Source organism: Lepidochelys kempii, chromosome 3 (assembly GCF_965140265.1).
Source record: "Lepidochelys kempii isolate rLepKem1 chromosome 3, rLepKem1.hap2, whole genome shotgun sequence".
NCBI lineage: Eukaryota > Metazoa > Chordata > Testudines > Cheloniidae > Lepidochelys > Lepidochelys kempii.
This window is the reverse complement of record NC_133258.1, coordinates 38,726,099-38,744,061: the sequence shown is the minus strand read 5'-3', so window position 1 is coordinate 38,744,061 and position 17,963 is coordinate 38,726,099. Positions and strand designations below refer to the sequence as shown.

The 17,963-nt window shown below is 42.3% G+C and overlaps 1 protein-coding gene across 3 annotated transcripts in view; it reads left to right on the top strand.

Moving 5' to 3' along the window:
• ACP1 (acid phosphatase 1) overlaps positions 1 to 17,963 on the top strand; it is a 52,768-nt gene that overhangs the window by 19,014 nt on the left and 15,791 nt on the right. For 2 of the 3 annotated variants that reach the window (XM_073336167.1, XM_073336166.1), the window contains exons 4-6: positions 3,266 to 3,327; positions 9,680 to 9,785; positions 9,933 to 10,300. In XM_073336167.1, the coding sequence (XP_073192268.1) occupies positions 3,266 to 3,327; positions 9,680 to 9,785; positions 9,933 to 10,010 (246 nt within the window). In that variant the 3' untranslated portion in view covers positions 10,011 to 10,300. Of the gene's footprint in view, positions 1 to 3,265; positions 3,328 to 9,679; positions 9,786 to 9,932; positions 10,301 to 17,963 lie in introns of those variants that run through there. The other variant, XM_073336169.1, reaches the window with a different exon arrangement.

The window sequence follows — 17,963 nt, the reverse complement described above, 5'->3', positions numbered from 1 at the left end:
CTCTTGTAATGAAGCAATCCCCTTCCCCAGTTCTCTGGTATCAAAGGAGCAGCTGAAAGCAAAGCTGGGAAAATCTTCTCACTTGTAGGGGTGCAATACCAGAAGGATCTGCCTCTACTTCAGCCCCAAGCTTTAAGGAATTGCTGAAAAGTGAATTACCACAGGCTTCCATGGTATTGCAGCAGCAACCTAAACATAACCCAGTAGGGTCAGATGCTCCCCCAGTGGGACTCCAGCAGCCTGCTTCCTCGGTATAGGCTCAGACAGCATCAGAAAGTTGAGCCTTGACAGCACTGAGAGCATCTCCTCCTGAGAAGGTGTGGAAGGCAGTTATGGAATCAAACCTTTTTCCTCTCCTTTACAAGTGAGGCATGGGGGACTTCTTCAGCGCTCTTCTTCAGAGAAGCAATGGACGTCAAAATAACTCCTGAACGGCAGTCTCCTTTACTGGACTGTTCTCCTTTTTAACTAAGTTACCCTTAGAGCAACTTGGGGTGCCCTATCATCATTGATAATGCTGGTCCATAACTTAATTTTTAAGTAGCTTCAGGGTACAGTACATCTGTCTTCATGTTTTATTTTTGTTGTCCTCAGTGCAACCATAATTGTGTAAGATTATTTTCACTTGGGCCACCATTTAGCAGCAGAGAGCCACGAGGGTAAGCCTGGAATGATTTTATTAGAGTTGCTAGAAGACAGAGCTATTTCCACGATAAAAATATTTTTGTAGGTCAAAGGCACAGTATGAATACAGCAAATATTTTTACATTGAAAATAAACATCTTCACTAATTCTCAGTACTATCAAAAGTTTTAGATGAGATTATATTGAGACTTCTATTCTAACTCTGTTTTACACTTTGCATTTACTGCAGGAAAAATTCCCTATATGAGTGAAATGTTTCATGTTTGCTCTTAGCCCATATGTGATTTCCAGACCCCACTCCACCTCAATTTAGGGGAAGTCTAATCATAATCCATTACAAGTTACTATTGAGGCTATTTTTTCATATGCATAATTTTTACAAGTTCAGATTTTCCACAGGCTGTGAACTTATTTTATTTCTAGGACACTTTCTCATACGCTTCCTTTGCTTACCCCAGTTCCTCCCAAAAAAGTACATCTACAAGGCAGACTTTCCAAGAAGCTGAATTATGATGCTATATATGTAACTGTGGGTAGAACTGTGCAGTATTTATGTAGCTAATTTCACTGATTCACATTGTAAACCCCCAATATCAATGCAGTGCACCAGCACAAAGTTTGGCCTTAAATTGATGTAGGCCTTGCCTGATGTGGGAAAGCTTTTTCAGAATAACTTAAGTTGTGAATTTAAACCAGTGTGCTTATACTAGTATAACCACTTACATGGACAGTCTTGTCTGGTATAAAAGTTGCTTTTTTAGTTTAGTGTATGTCAGTTGGAAATGTGCGTAAACTAAACTAAAAACGGGCACTCTATTCTGAAACAAGAGTGCACACTGGATTATATCTTTGAACTTCTGCTGGTTATACAGATGAGCCCTTGCTTTAAGTGCAGTAAACCCTACCTAGTTCATGCATAAGGCTATGTTTTAGTCACAGGTATTTTTAGTAAAAGTCATGGGCAGTAAACAAAAATTCATAGCCCATGACCTGTCTATGGCTTTTACTATACACCCCTAAATAAAACTTAGGCCAGGGGTGCCAGGTGCTCTGCGGGGTCGGTCCGGTGGCATTGGAGGTGCTGGTGAGAGGAGTGGCCCGGGACCCACGATGGTGGTGGGGTGGGCAGTGGTGCACAGCCCAGGACCCCTACTGGCTCTGGGGTGGAGGGTTGGCCGGCTCCCTACCCGGCTCTGACCAGCATGTCCCTGCAGCTCCTAGGGGGAGGTGCAGCTGGGGGGGCTCTGCATACTGCTCCCACCATAAGTGCCAGCTCCGCAGCTCCCATTGGCTGGGAACTGACCCACACCCCAACCCTCTTCCCGAGCCCTGACCCCCCTCCCACACACAGAAACTGCTGCTGGCCCAGGAGCTGCCCTGCTCAGCCAGCCCCCAAGCCAGCACCGGCTGCTGCAGAAGTCACGGAAAGTCACAGAAACCGTGACCTCCATGAGAGACACACAGCCTTATTCATGCAGAATATGTAAAAGGGTTTCCAAAAGTGTAACTAAATCAATGTAATTTCACCAATACAAATTTTCTTACTGTGGTCAAGATTTTTAGAAATTCACACTTTCAACAGCAACTTACCAACAGTGTAGATCCACACATACCTCTGAACTTGGCTCACTCTGTTTAATTTTCATGCTTAAGCGACAGTAGAGGAATGTATAGAAAGAAAAGTAATTGATAATATGATGTGCAAGGGTGTAGGTTAAGGTAGCCCCTCAGCCTGTTTAAATTTACACCTTTTACAAGCCAAAAAATCTGGAAAATGTTAAACAGTTTATGCTCTTTAATGCATTATGTGGGTGAAAAATAGTTTAAGGGAGTATCACATTACATATTCCTTCCGAATTTTGTCTTGTATCTGAGTCTGTCTAAAAAACCCTGTCTTTATACACAAATAGCTGGACAGTGACTATAGAAACTAATTACATATTATCAAGGAAAAATAATTTGTTCCTCATCTGGTAACTATTTAAAGATAAGACTTGTCTCTCTTAATTTTAGAAGAGCAAAATATGATGGAAAAATCATAAGCAAAAATAGGAAATGGTTCAGTTATGTTGTTTCTATGTGTTAATCTAGTTTTTCAGTAGAAATTACAATCTGAAGAAGAGTTCTGTGTAAATTCGAATATTTGTCTCTCTCACCAACAGAAGATGGTCCAATAAAAGAGAATACCTCACCCACCCTGTCTCTTTAATTTTCTAGGGGACATAAAAATTATTGCGGACTTGGTTTATTTTTTATACGTTTGTGAGTGGAGTAAAAATTTTTATAATTCTGGATGAATAACTGACATAGTATCTTCACTTAGGTATGAAAAGATTAGTTAGTAGCTTTTGAAAATAAACTATTGTAAAAGTGCAACTGCATATTTTAGTCTTAATAATATTTTGTTCATTGTTTTGTTAAAACAGTTACAATTGACCTGAAGGATAGCTCTTGGACTCAGAATATATTAACCAGTTTGCTGGTTCACAATTCCATTTTTATATGTACATATTTATAATTAGTAAGAATTGTAAAATTGTAACTTCTTTTGCAATATTTTGTGTATTTTAAGCAAACACATCTTTGCTACAAAAGTTAAAGCAAATCTTTTTAATTCTAGATTACTAAAGATGATTTCCTTACATTTGATTATATACTTTGCATGGATGAAAGCAACCTAAGGTAAGGTATGGTAGAATGCTAAGAGAGATTCTGATTTGACTATCTGCTTTTGTAGATGATGATAAATCCAGAAGATGGACTTGATTGCCTAATGTGCAACCTTTTGCCGTTTGTTTTCTTATGAGTTATAATTAGCTTTGGCAGAATTTTATTTCTATATATATAATTTCAACAGATGAGATGTTTATTTTTACGCATTTTTTTTCAGTTTATATCTATTTAAATTTTCAGTTGCAGATAATTATTAGGGTGGGGGGTCAGACAATTATTAAACAATAGACCTTGAGATTCAAAAAGTTAAAACTTTATAACCATTAAAACACAAATTGTCAACCTATATCAAAATATACAGAGTAAATATACTTTTAATCAAATTTGAAGTTCTTCTTTGAATAGTATCTCTGTGATGCTCCACATTAGGACTCCTGCGCCTTTGATCAGAGATTTTTGATAGCAGTGCCTTTTCAGCCTAGGCATGGACCGTACAGATCCTCGTGCCCTGTACCGAGACTAGATAGGGCTGAGCAGGCAAACTGCCCTCAGTTCCTTTTCAACTGCCTACGGCCTGAGACTGAGTCTAGGGTGTACTTGTTTGCTTATTTTATTAGTATTTAGCTGTATAATTGGTTAGTAGAGTAGGTTTAGTACCTAATAGTTGGAAAGATGGAGCACTTGTTCCCTTTCTTCTTTCATTAAAAAAAGAAATGGGGGGCGGGTAGGTGGGAGGGAGGAATTAATCATAGACTTTTAAGTCTTAACAAGTCTTAAGAACTGACTTTGCACCTGGGTTCAGAGAACACCCCTCCCCATACAGGGACCACCTTTATCAGTCAGTGCCCTGTCGTCATCAAGATCACTGTCACCAAGAGCTTCCAAGGGGAAGAGAACATCAAAACCTCCATCTCCAACACTTCTTGACTGAGATACCAATAACTGTGCCCCTGGTATCATGAGTTTCCCACTCCAGGTATAAGGAAGGGGAATAAGAGGAGCAAAACATCAGAGTTCTCTCCAAAGAAGATCCAGTCACTAGAGACCTCAGACCCCAAGAGGAGTACTAGTGAGGCTCTGGGTACTTCAGTTACCATGAAGCACATTAAGACTTCATCAAAGTTCCATACCTCAGTGGTAAAGAGCTTTTTACCACCAAGATCACTGTCACCAAAGGACTGGCTTCAATGCAATCCTTGGTACTTACGTCAGTCCTTCACATGACATCTGCAACATCATCAGCACTGGTACCAAGTTCAGTAGCACTTCCAGAACCACAGAAGGACCTTGCAGTACCAACATCAGTACCTCTCATAGGTTCTGCAGAATCACTGGTACAATACCAAGTTCTGTTGTGCTTCCAGTATCACAGGAATTCCTAAACCCGAAAGAGCTTGCGGTACTGAATGAGCTGGAGTCTCCACTCCTTGCAACCTCCGGTCTGCTGAGTCACTGACTGCTCAGGTTTCAAAGTAACAGCTGTGTTAGTCGGTATTCACAAAAAAAAAAGGAGTACTTGTGGCACCTTAGAGACTAACCAATTTATTTGAGCATAAGCTTTCGTGAGCTACAGCTCACTTCATCGGATGCATACTATGGAAAGTACAGGAGATCTTTCTATACACACAAACCATGAAAAAATGGCTGTTTACCACTACAAAAGGTTTTCTCTCCCCCCACCCCACTCTCCTGCTGGTAATAGCTTATCTAAAGTGATCACTCTCCTTACAATGTGTATGATGATCAACTTGGGCCATTTCCAGCACAAATCCAGGTTTTCTTCTCTCCCCCCCCCCACCCAAACCCACTCTCCTGTTGGTAATAGCTTATCTATTGGCCCAACTTGATTATCATACACATTGTAAGGAGAGAGATCATAGAATCATAGAATATCAGGGTTGGAAGGGACCCCAGAAGGTCATCTAGTCCAACCCCCTGCTCAAAGCAGGACCAATTCCCAGTTAAATCATCCCAGCCAGGGCTTTGTCAAGCCTGACCTTAAAAACCTCTAAGGAAGGAGATTCTACCACCTCCCTAGGTAACGCATTCCAGTGTTTCACCACCCTCTTAGTGAAAAAGTTTTTCCTAATATCCAATCTAAACCTCCCCCACTGCAACTTGAGACCATTACTCCTCGTTCTGTCATCTGCTACCACTGAGAACAGTCTAGAGCCATCCTCTTTGGAACCCCCTTTCAGGTAGTTGAAAGCAGCTATCAAATCCCCCCTCATTCTTCTCTTCTGCAGGCTAAACAATCCCAGCTCCCTCAGCCTCTCCTCATAACTCATGTGTTCCAGTCCCCTAATCATTTTTGTTGCCCTTCGCTGGACTCTCTCCAATTTATCCACATCCTTCTTGAAGTGTGGGGCCCAAAACTGGACACAGTACTCCAGATGAGGCCTCACCAATGTCGAATAGAGGGGAACGATCACGTCCCTCGATCTGCTCGCTATGCCCCTACTTATACATCCCAAAATGCCATTGGCCTTCTTGGCAACAAGGGCACACTGCTGACTCATATCCAGCTTCTCGTCCACTGTCACCCCTAGGTCCTTTTCCGCAGAACTGCTGCCTAGCCATTCGGTCCCTAGTCTGTAGCTGTGCATTGGGTTCTTCCGTCCTAAGCGCAGGACCCGGCACTTATCCTTATTGAACCTCATCAGATTCCTTTTGGCCCAATCTTCCAATTGGTCTAGGTCCTTCTGTATCCTATCCCTCCCCTCCAGCGTATCTACCACTCCTCCCAGTTTAGTATCATCCGCAAATTTGCTGAGAGTGCAATCCACACCATCCTCCAGATCATTTATGAAGATATTGAATAAAACCGGCCCCAGGACCGACCCTTGGGGCACTCCACTTGATACCGGCTGCCAACTAGACATGGAGCCATTGATCACTACCCGTTGAGCCCGACAATCTAGCCAGCTTTCTACCCACCTTATAGTGCATTCATCCAGCCCATACTTCCTTAACTTGGTGACAAGAATACTATGGGAGACCGTGTCAAAAGCTTTGCTAAAGTCAAGAAACAATACATCCACTGCTTTCCCTTCATCCACAGAACCAGTAATCTCATCATAAAAGGTGATTAGATTAGTCAGGCATGACCTTCCCTTGGTGAATCCATGCTGGATCACTTTAGATAAGCTGTTACCAGCAGGAGAGTGGGGTGGGGGGGAGAGAACTTTTGTAGTGGTAAACACCCATTTTTTCATGGTTTGTGTGTATAAAAATATCTTCTGTACTTTCCACAGTATGCATCCGATGAAGTGAGCTGTAGCTCACGAAAGCTTATGCTCAAATAAATTGGTTAATCTCTAAGGTGCCACAAGTACTCCTGACTGCTCAGGTTTATGGGAGATCTACCTCTTCTCCTTCTTCAACTATCCATGAGGAGGGGTTGTCACCTCCCATACAGAATGTGGAGAAGCATTCCAATTCAAAACTTTTGGTTCAAGGATCTCCATTTTTTTCTACCTGTTGCCTCCATTGCAAATGCAACAAAGGCAAGACACCAGAGCCCTGGCTTCCAACAGATGAAGAGACCAATACTGGATCTCCCCCAGTTCCTTATGGTCTCATTGGCTCTACTGGGATCCATGGGCAGTGTACCAGCAATAGTTTTGAGGTACCTCCACTCAGTCCACAGGAAACACAGAAGTCTGTATCCCCCGGTACCATTCCTCTCTCCTCTCCACTCTGAGCCGAAGGGGACCTTTAAGGAGCAAGAGCAGACAAAGAGATTACCCTCACTTACAAAAATCTCATCATCATCATCACCTGATGAGGCAGCAAAGGCCATCACTACCATTGCTGGCTGATGACTTTAGGCAATTCCAGGATTTTATTAACTGGGTCACTGACATCCTGCAAATTTCCCTAGAGGAAGGCCCAGGATTTTCATCACAGGCTCCTGAATGTATTGCACACCTCTACCTCAGCACAGGTGGCACTGTTAATTCAATGAAGTCCTCCTTGAGCCAGCCAAGATCATCTGGCAAACTCCAGCAATTCCCTCCCTCCCAGCCCCCTTCACAAGAGGACTGATTTAAGAAAATACTACGTCCTGGCCAGGGATGCTGAGGTTTTTATTCTCTCACATGGGACCAAACTCTCAGGTTGTGGATGCAGTCAGTGACAGGGACAGGCAGCATATCCAAAAGACCACCCATTATAATAAAGACCAGATGTCTGGACCTGTTTGGCCGTAGGAGTATTCATCATCAACACTTCAATTCAGGATAGCTATTCACTGATGTCAAAATATGATTACCTGAACCATGAGAAGTTTAAGGCTTTTATTGACCATTTACCACAGGAACACTGCGAACAGTTCAGTGCCATAATGAGGGAGGGCCAGCTTTTTTCAAAGACTTTCACAGCATCTAGTGAAACCTGAAATAATGCTGCAGCCAAGTCTGTTTCCATCACAGTAGTGATGAGGTGAGCTTCCTGGCTTCAGTTGTCTGGGTTTCCATAAGAGCTACAATCTACCATGGGGAATTACCTCTTGATGGCCAGAAGCTTTTTGCAGATTTCACAGACAGCTCACTTCACACCTTAAGACTCTTGGGCAAAACTTGGGGCTTTAGGGTATACACACCTGCAAATAACAGAAAATTTAGCAGGTCTCAATTGACAGAGAGATCCTGTCCTGCTCCGTTTTCCACCTTCCATAGCTGGTGGAAACAGTGGTGTGAGGTCCAGATTTTCAAAGATTCTGTTCTGTCAAAAGAATCTTTATCATTACAGCTAGAGAGGGCAGAAAGGGCTCTGTGTGAAAAAGCCACTTTATTATCCTAGGAAAAATAATGGTGGTTTGCTGCTATTCACTGTAATTCTGGTAACATGTCTCCCCAGGACCATGTTGAGCTTAATAATTGTGCATGACAATAGCTGACTAATTTGCTAATTTGGATAGCAGTAGCAAAATTTCTCCCTAATTGGGGGATGCATTTGTCCAGGGCCAAGTGGTTAAATGGGTATGAAATTCTAAGCAATGGCCCTCTGAAAGTTCTCAGGATTTAAAGACTAAAAAATAAAGATGAAATTATACAAATCAGTCAAGTTTTTTCAGATGGTTGTGAATGGCCACCTCTTTTACAACCCAATCATGAAACAACTGTCTGTATGACACTTGAATTGACTGACGTGTTAGTCAGTGCCTAAACGATATACTTAGGTGATTTACTTCCAGTTTCATTTATATTGGTGTCCTTTACACTTACCAAGATGTCAGTGACACAGTGAAAAGAGCTGTACCGAAGCAAGTGGAAAAAATATTGGAAGTGTAGAACTGGAGTGATTTCAAAAGATCTTAACATTACTTGGGAGAACTGAAATTCATTCTGGCTCCTGCCAGGGAAGCAGCCCAACAGTGGGAAGAGGACTCTGCACCCAGCCACCTCTGCCATCTACGCTACCATTCTAGATCTCAGATTTCGGCCCCAGTATCGTCCAGCTTTCCCTAGGAACAGCCTTGTGGTGCTCGAAGTTGTTCTACCACAGTGCCTGGGACGGCAGACTCATTCTATCTGCTGGCATACTACCAGCAGCGGGAGGAAAGGGGATACCTTCACAGGTTTGGGAGCCTTTCGTTCCACACATGCCCCAGAATCAAAGCACTCTGCTTGCTTCTGTTGAGGTGTGTTGAGAGTCCTAAAGTGAGACTGGCTAGCCATTGTGATTGGTATTGGGTCAGGTTTTATATAAGAACTTTAGTATTACAGCATAGGGCTCTCAACATACCTTATCAACAGAAGCAAGCGGAATGATCAGAAGTGCTCGTCCACATGTTTACAAACACTGATGGGAAGAAAGACTTTGTTTAGCATTTCAGCAATCAATGTAATATGAATACAACAGAAGAATTTTTTAAATGAATTGAAGGCAGAGCTAAGAGAATTTACAAAAACAGAACAATTGAAGTAGCATTTCATGGACACCTGGAAGAAGCTTACTCATATTTTTAAGAAATATATTGACTATGTTCCAGAGAGACTTTTGTATAATGAAAGCTAAAGGGAGACACTGAAAATAATGCATAAAATGACGGGAGAAAAAAATTTTAAACTTTTTTTAGTGACTGAAGCCAAATTAAGGTCATTGTCGAGAACCCAATTGCTTGATTTATTTGTTTTCCAGTTAGTCTTCGTTTTATATAGATGACCTTGACATTTAACAAAAGTAAGCAACAACATAGAGTACACAGCACTGTGAAAGTATTGCAGCTCTTTCATCTTCATTCATACCCTGTAAACTTTCTAGAATGATTGAATTTATAATGCTGATTCCAAATGGAGCAGACATCACCATTGCCATAAAAACAATGGTTCAAAATTGCTTCTTTTTTACTTTACAGAGATCTGAAAAGAAAAAGTAATCAAGTTAAAAACTGTACAGCTAAAATTGAACTCCTTGGGTGCTATGATCCACAGAAACAGCTTATTATTGAAGATCCATACTATGTAAGTATCACAAATTGAGTTGAGAACTTTTAAACGTTAATATGTATGTATGATTGTAAAACAAACACAATTTTAAAAGTAGCTGTTGAAAACTTAAATCTGGGTGGCTAGATATTTTTACCCTTTCTTTTTCTTATCTTTTTCCAGGGAAATGAAAAAGACTTTGAGACTGTTTATGAGCAGTGTGTTAGATGCTGTAAGGCATTTTTGGAGAAGTCTCATTAGTGCCACGCTATTTTATTTCTAAAAGGAAATAATATTTAGCTCCTTCTTTGAAGTGTTATATAAATTTCAATTGATTGATGTATTTAAAATGTAATATTGTATCTCTGCGGTAAATCCTAATTGCAGCTTCTTAATTTTAGTTTTGTATTGTAGCTACTTTATGGCCTAACTCAGAAGAATTTGGAAAAGTTTTAAAAATTGTATTTGAGGATCAGCCATTTTGTCAGGCATCAGTGTAACAATGTATTTCATTCAGAGATCAGCAGAATAAATATGTTTTATGAACTCTTTCAGTGTCTAAGTACTATAAAATTAACGTTTTGCTTTTTTTTGTGTGTAATACAAACTTACATTCTTGTACATATATCCCATTTAAGAATTCTTAAAAAGGGATTTGAGAAACAGAAGCTTTAATGTTTTGACACAGATTTACATATATTGAGCATTAACTGATGAATGCTGTATTTTTCAACAAAAATAGCTGCATCCTTCAGGACTGTTTATTTCAGACAAGGCTGACTTTGCTGCAGACAAGTCTGTGGATACTTAACCCATCATCAGACGCTTCAGCTGTCATCCTGTCCAACACAAGTCGCTAGAGTTGGGATTGTATAAAAGCTGGGTAGTATTTGCAAACTTCTGCAGTCCTAAAGCTGGAGTTAACTTCCCAATACATAAACTAATGGGAACATTGACCAGTTCCTTGTACTTCCCTAACATCTAAGCCTCTCTTTCCCTTAGATAAATAGTTGCCTGCTGTCGAGTAAGAATTGAGGGAATTTTTTTCTCTGCAACCTTTCAAATATCTCCCCTCTGTTTCTTAATCAAAAACCAGATCACCAATCCGTGTTCTAATCTCCTGCTTCAACTGCTGCAATCTCTTCCTGGTCTTTTTGGATCCCCACAACGCCAGGCTTGCTCTGCCTTTCATATAGCACTTTCAAAGGGCTCGGGATCTTCTTTAATGCTTGGAATGCCCTGGTACACTTTCACCCAGCTGGTACACTTTAACCCAGATTCATTCACTCCTTGATTTGTTCAAGTTTCTCCTAAAAACTCACTTCTGCTGGCTGGCCTATGGAAAATCAAGGGGGATGAAAAGTGTTAAAATAAATACTAAATTTTTAAAATCCTTCATGAACGATACATCCCTTTCTGAGTTACCACACGTTTTTGATGTTCACCCTTCTTCCTCCGCCCTTCCCACCTTTTGTTATGTCTCAGTTGTTGAAATCAGCCTGCATGTTTTTTGGGACAGAGGCCACATCTTAATTTGTAAAGTAGAGCACACTTTGGCATCCTCAGAAAATGAGTGACTCCCCTGACTGAAGATAAGCTGCCAGACTCCATCCCCTCCACATAGTATTTTTTTTTTTTTTAGAGCGATGCACCTGAAAGTTTACAGTTTATCTTGACATTCTTTCAAAGCTCAGCCAGGCAGAGCTTTTCAAGATAAAGTAGTACAATATAAAAACATAACTGAGATTCATATTTTGATCTAGCAATATTAACCTATTCAAGTCAAAACTGTAGCTGAAAATGAAATCTCTCATAATCCCTGTCTCTGTTAATAGCCAGTGTCACTGAACGCTGTTCAAAGGAGAGTAGGTGGCACATCAAAAGTATGCATTTGAAAGCTCAGTTTTAAACTAAAGACAACAGGTCTCACAATACTAGTGTGAGGTTACTCCATGGGGAGGTAGTTCTGCTCTGTCCTGAGAAAGTTCAATTAATGTAAAAACTTACCCATGTGGGCATGTTTGACCATCGCCCTAGCCAGTGTTCAACACAAACTTCTGTTCCAGGCTTATATGAAAGAATTGAAGGGGAAAACAGTTAGATGTTATATTAACATATAAAAGTATGTGCATGGTTGCAGAGTGATAGCTGTTTTAGTCTGTATCAGCAAAAAGAACGAGGAGTACTTTTGGCACCTTAGAGACTAACAAATTTATTTTTTATTTATTAAATATTTATAATATATATTTATAAATTTTTTTAAATAAATTTGTTAGTCTCTAAGGTGCCACAAGTACTCCTAGTTCTATGTGCATGAATTTATAACCATGTGTTTCTATAAAATTCAGGTTCTTAAGGAAAATTTGTATGTCCAGTAGTTGAATACCAATCCAGCATTAGGTGACTTGATAATAGGGGACCAACTAAAGTAATGCTGTAATAGATGCATTCATCTCTGTAGCTGAGTGTGTGGGGGCCTGCAATTTTTGTCAGCTTCTCCGCTCACAATGCCTCCTGTCAGCTGCTGCGCTCATCAGGCAGGTTTTCAGTGACTCAGATCTCCGTCTGAGTCATTCACAATCAGTATGCAAAACAAACAAACCCCTTCTGGGGTACAGAGTCCAAAATGTCTTGCAGCCCTGTCTGGGCTCAGTCTTCTAACAGTCCAACACGGTCCATCGCGGTACCCTCTCCACTGGTGTCAACCTGCAGCCATCCCTGGGCTCAGGCCCTTAATTAATCCAACAGGGGCCTATCGCAGTACCCCATCAGCTGGTAGGTCTTCCTGTAGCCCTCCCGGGACTCAGTCTTCAGTCTGACCAACAGGGCCTATCTCAGTATCCTAGCTGGTCAGTTTACATGTGAAGGTTCCTGCTCTGAGATACAGCAATGCTTCCTGGACTTTCTCCCTGGAGACTCTTCGCCTATCCTTTAGTCCTCTGACCCCAGCTCTTCAGCTGGGTCAGGCTCAGTTCAGTACCTTCTGGGCACGGGTAACAGTTCCACATACAGTGCCTTCCCTCGGTCTGCTTAAACTCCCTTCTCTCAAGGCATAGCCCAGTGGTTCTCAAACTTCTGTACTGGTGACCCCTTTCACATAGCAAGTCTCTAAGGCCTGGTCTACACTGGGTGGGGATCGCTCTAAGATATGCAATTTCAGCTACGAGAATAGCATAGCTGAAGTAGACGTATCTTAGGTCGACTTAGAATCACTTACTTCACGTCCTCGTGGCACGGGATCGACGGCCGCCGCTCCCCCGTCGACTTCACTTCCGCCTCTCACCCTGGTGGAGTTCCGGAGCGATTGGGGATCGATTTATTGCGTCTACACTAGACGCGATAAATCGATCCCTGATAGATCGATCACTACCCGCTGATCCGAAGTGTGGACGCGCCCCCCCCCCTTTCTAAATTAAAAAGAATTTTTAATATATTTAACACCATTATAAATGCTGGAGGCAAAGCGGAGTTTGGGGTGGAGGCTGACAGCTCACGACCCCCCCCCCCCGTGTAATAACCTTGCGACCCCCCTGAAGGGTCCTCACCCCCCAATTTGAGAACCACAGTCATCGCCACTTCTCTGGTGGCTGTTTGGGAGAGAGGACCTGGGCTCACCCACTACTCTGGGCCCCAAGCCAGGGACCATCTAAATAGTAACCATGTCCCTCTAACTGTATTTCCTTTGGCCACTTCCCTACAGCCCTTGTCTTCTATGCGTCCCAGCAGGCAGCCAAGAGCATCTTCCTTTCTCCTCGGCCCCTGCCATCAGCTGCTCTGTCCAGCCTTTCAGCTTCTATAGTCAGCCAGAAGTACCTCTTACTCTCCCAGTCCCTACCAGCTGACTGAATTCACTTTGGGTCTGCAGCTCTTTTTATCCTAATCTGCTGGGCTTTGATTGACTGCTTCCTGCAACCTCTTTCCTGATTGGCTGTGTCCCATGCAGCCTCTCTAGGCAGCTTGGAGGGATCCTTTCCACTGCCCTTTTTCTGAGGCAAGTGTGGCAGGACCTTGAGGCTTCCAGCAGAGGCCTCTGGGCCTAGTCTACCCCATCACAGTCTCTCAGAAATTTTCATTTTGTATTAAATTTTCAACATCTTTTCCTTTCAGATCTGGTCAGTTTCCCATTGTTGTAAATGGGACTCTACCTTTAACTATGTATAAAGTTGGAAGTGGCAGGACAAAATATCATGGCCCCAATTCAAGAGTGCATCCCTTTTCAGGAAGAGTGCTCAATGTGCTTAAAAGCTTGGATAAACTGGACCCCATGAGAGTAACATTGCATTTAAAAAGAAGACTTGTTTGCAGAAGGTGAAAGAGTAGTAAATGGCTAGCCTTCATGGGAGGACAGTTGCACAATGGCATTATACAAACATACATGTGCAAGATGAGCAACTGACAAGAAGAAAATGCACTAATAATTATCCATAAAGATGACTAGTTACAGGTCTAAATTTTCTCAGCTTTTAGGAAAATATTGTGCCAAATGGACAAATACAGAATTTCCTCTACCTCTTAGAATCATAGAATCATAGAATATCAGGGTTGGAAGGGACCCCTGAAGGTCATCTAGTCCAACCCCCTGCTCGAAGCAGGACCAATTCCCAGTTAAATCATCCCAGCCAGGGCTTTGTCAAGCCTGACCTTAAAAACCTCTAAGGAAGGAGATTCTACCACCTCCCTAGGTAACGCATTCCAGTGTTTCACCACCCTCTTAGTGAAAAAGTTTTTCCTAATATCCAATCTAAACCTCCCCCACTGCAACTTGAGACCATTACTCCTCGTTCTGTCATCTGCTACCACTGAGAACAGTCTAGAGCCATCCTCTTTGGAACCCCCTTTCAGGTAGTTGAAAGCAGCTATCAAATTCCCCCTCATTCTTCTCTTCTGCAGGCTAAACAATCCCAGCTCCCTCAGCCTCTCCTCATAAGTCATGTGTTCTAGACCCCTAATCATTTTTGTTGCCCTTCGCTGGACTCTCTCCAATTTATCCACATCCTTCTTGTAGTGTGGGGACCAAAACTGGAAACAGTACTCCAGATGAGGCCTTACCAATGTCAAATAGAGGGGAACGATCACGTCCCTCGATCTGCTCGCTATGCCCCTACTTATACATCCCAAAATGCCATTGGCCTTCTTGGCAACAAGGGCAGACTGCTGACTCATATCCACCTTCTCGTCCACTGTCACCCCTAGGTCCTCTTCCGCAGAACTGCTGCCTAGCCATTCGGTCCCTAGTCTGTAGCAGTGCATTGGATTCTTCCATCCTAAGTGCAGGACCCTGCACTTATCCTTATTGAACCTCATCAGATTTCTTTTGGCCCAATCCTCCAATTTGTCTAGGTCCTTCTGTATCCTATCCCTCCCCTCCAGCGTATCTACCACTCCTCCCAGTTTAGTATCATCCGCAAATTTGCTGAGAGTGCAATCCACACCATCCTCCAGATCATTTATGAAGATATTGAACAAAACCGGCCCCAGGACCGACCCTTGGGGCACTCCACTTGATACCGGCTGCCAACTAGACATGGAGCCATTGATCACTACCCGTTGAGCCCGACAATCTAGCCAGCTTTCTATCCACCTTAGTGCATTCATCCAGCCCATACTTCCTTAACTTGCTGACAAGAATACTGTGGGAGACCGTGTCAAAAGCTTTGCTAAAGTCAAGAAACAATACATCCACTGCTTTCCCTTCATCCACAGAACCAGTAATCTCATCATAAAAGGCGATTAGATTAGTCAGGCATGACCTTCCCTTGGTGAATCCATGCTGGCTGTTCCTGATCACTTTCCTCTCATGCAAGTGCTTCAGGATTGATTCTTTGAGGACCTGCTCCATGATTTTTCCAGGGACTGAGGTGAGGCTGACTGGCCTGTAGTTCCCAGGATTCTCCTTCCCTTTTTTAAAGATGGGCACTACATTAGCCTTTTTCCAGTCGTCTGGGACTTCCCCCAATCACCATGAGTTTTCAAAGATAATGGCCAATGGCTCTGCAATCACAGCCGCCAATTCCTTCAGCACTCTCGGATGCAACTCGTCCGGCCCCATGGACTTGTGCACGTCCAGCTTTTCTAAATAGTCCCTAACCGCCTCTATCTCCACAGAGGGCTGGCCATCTCTTCCGCATTTTGTGATGCCCAGCGCAGCAGTCTGGGAGCTGACCTTGTTAGTGAAAACAGAGGCAAAAAAAGCATTGAGTACATTAGCTTTTTCCACATCCTCTGTCACTAGGTTGCCTCCCTCATTCAGTAAGGGGCCCACACATTCCTTGGCTTTCTTCTTGTTGCCAACATACCTGAAGAAACCCTTCTTGTTACTCTTGACATCTCTGGCTAGCTGCAGCTCCAGGTGCGATTTGGCCCTCCTGATAACATTCCTACATGCCCGAGCAATATTTTTATACTCTTCCCTGGTCATATGTCCAACCTTCCACTTCTTGTAAGCTTCTTTTTTATGTTTAAGATCCGCTAGGATTTCACCATTAAGCCAAGCTGGTCACCTGCCATATTTACTATTCTTTCGACTCATCGGGATGGTTTGTCCCTGTAACCTCAACAGGGATTCCTTGAAATACAGCCAGCTCTCCTGGACTCCTTTCCCCTTCTTCTTTTTCTATCTGCAGCTGCTCACCTTAAGTAGATGAAAAGATATGTTTAGATCTAGTCAGGGAGCCTCTCTGAGTGCCCTAACCACTGCACTATAGAGTGATTCGCTGTAGCCCAATTAATATTTTAATTATTTAATTAAAGTGGAACAGCTTCAGCAAGAGACAGAATGAGACCCACACAAGAGTATCACTTCCAGTGGCTAGGGCACTCATCATACTGGTAGAGAACATCACTTCTAATCAGGGAAAATAATTGAAGAATTGAACAGGGGTCTCTCACATTCTGAGGTGAGTATGTAACCACTGGGCTAAAGGTTATAAGGAAGGTCCTCTCCCCTTCCCCATTTTGTGTGGCGTTAAGCAGCCTCTAAGGTTGCCTACTGGGTCAGGCCCTGCAGGCAAGATAGATGCTCCCCAGGTTTATGGATTATTTTGGGGCGTAGCAATGAGACAGGTGTTTGGAGGCCTAAAGTGAAGCAGCATGCCCAGAAGCAGAAATTTAGGCGCCTAGAAAACTTTTACAGCAAAACTTTAGGTTCTGAGCAAGTTTTCATACCTACAGGGTTAGGCAGAAGCCAAGCAGAGTTTTTGTGGATCGCAGTAGCTCCTAAAACTGAGACTTGGGTCCCTTTGTGGATCTGGCCCTAAATGTGTTGTATAGGAGCCCATTATTCTCTCAGCTGAACTTTGTTACAAATGTAGTAAGAACTGTCGATGACAGTTGACATGTTAATGCCTCATGAGGTCACATAAATCAATGGTTATCAACCACATTCCTCTGGGTTCCTGGGGGTTCATCAGCTCATCTAGATATTTGCCTAGTGGCTACATAAAAAGCACTAGCAAAGTCAGTACAAACTAAAATTTCATACGGACAATGACTTACTTATACTGCTTTATATACTATAAACTGAAATGTAAGTACAATATTTATATTCCAATTGATTTATTTTATAATTATATGGTAAAAATTAGAAGGTAAGCAATTTTTCAGTAATAGTGTGCTGTGACACTTCTGTATTTTTGTCTCTGATTTGGTAAGCAAGTAATTTTTAAGCGAGGTGAAACTTGGGGTACGCAAGACAAATCAGACTCCTGAAAGGGGTACAGTAGCCTGGAAAGGTTGGGAAACACTGATATAAATCACATAATATGGATTTCTCTTACTAAAAGAAGCCTGAGGAGGTTAGGTGCTCAAATCCACTTGGGGTTTTGATGGGATATGGACACCTTTAATTCTTTTACTTAAGAATACTGGGGAATATTTGCTTGGCATCTTATGTGACCAACAACAAAACTTCCTTGGAATTCCTAAAAATGATAGATGAAGATTCTTTAACACAAAGTCCTGCACCCAGCAAAGGATAACTCAATATTAGATCTCATTCTGATGGACAAAGAGTTAATTACCAGTTGTTGGTAAATTGCATAGTCAATTGCTTGACCACACTTTGGTTTGTTATAAAATATACTCAAGAGACCAAATAACCAATGTCAGTCAGGTTTGTTGCTATAAGCCAATAATAACATACTACAGGAAAAAGGTTCTATATGATGCCAGTGTCTGGGAAGCCCTCTTGTGCAGAGATGTTACATTCACCTTTAG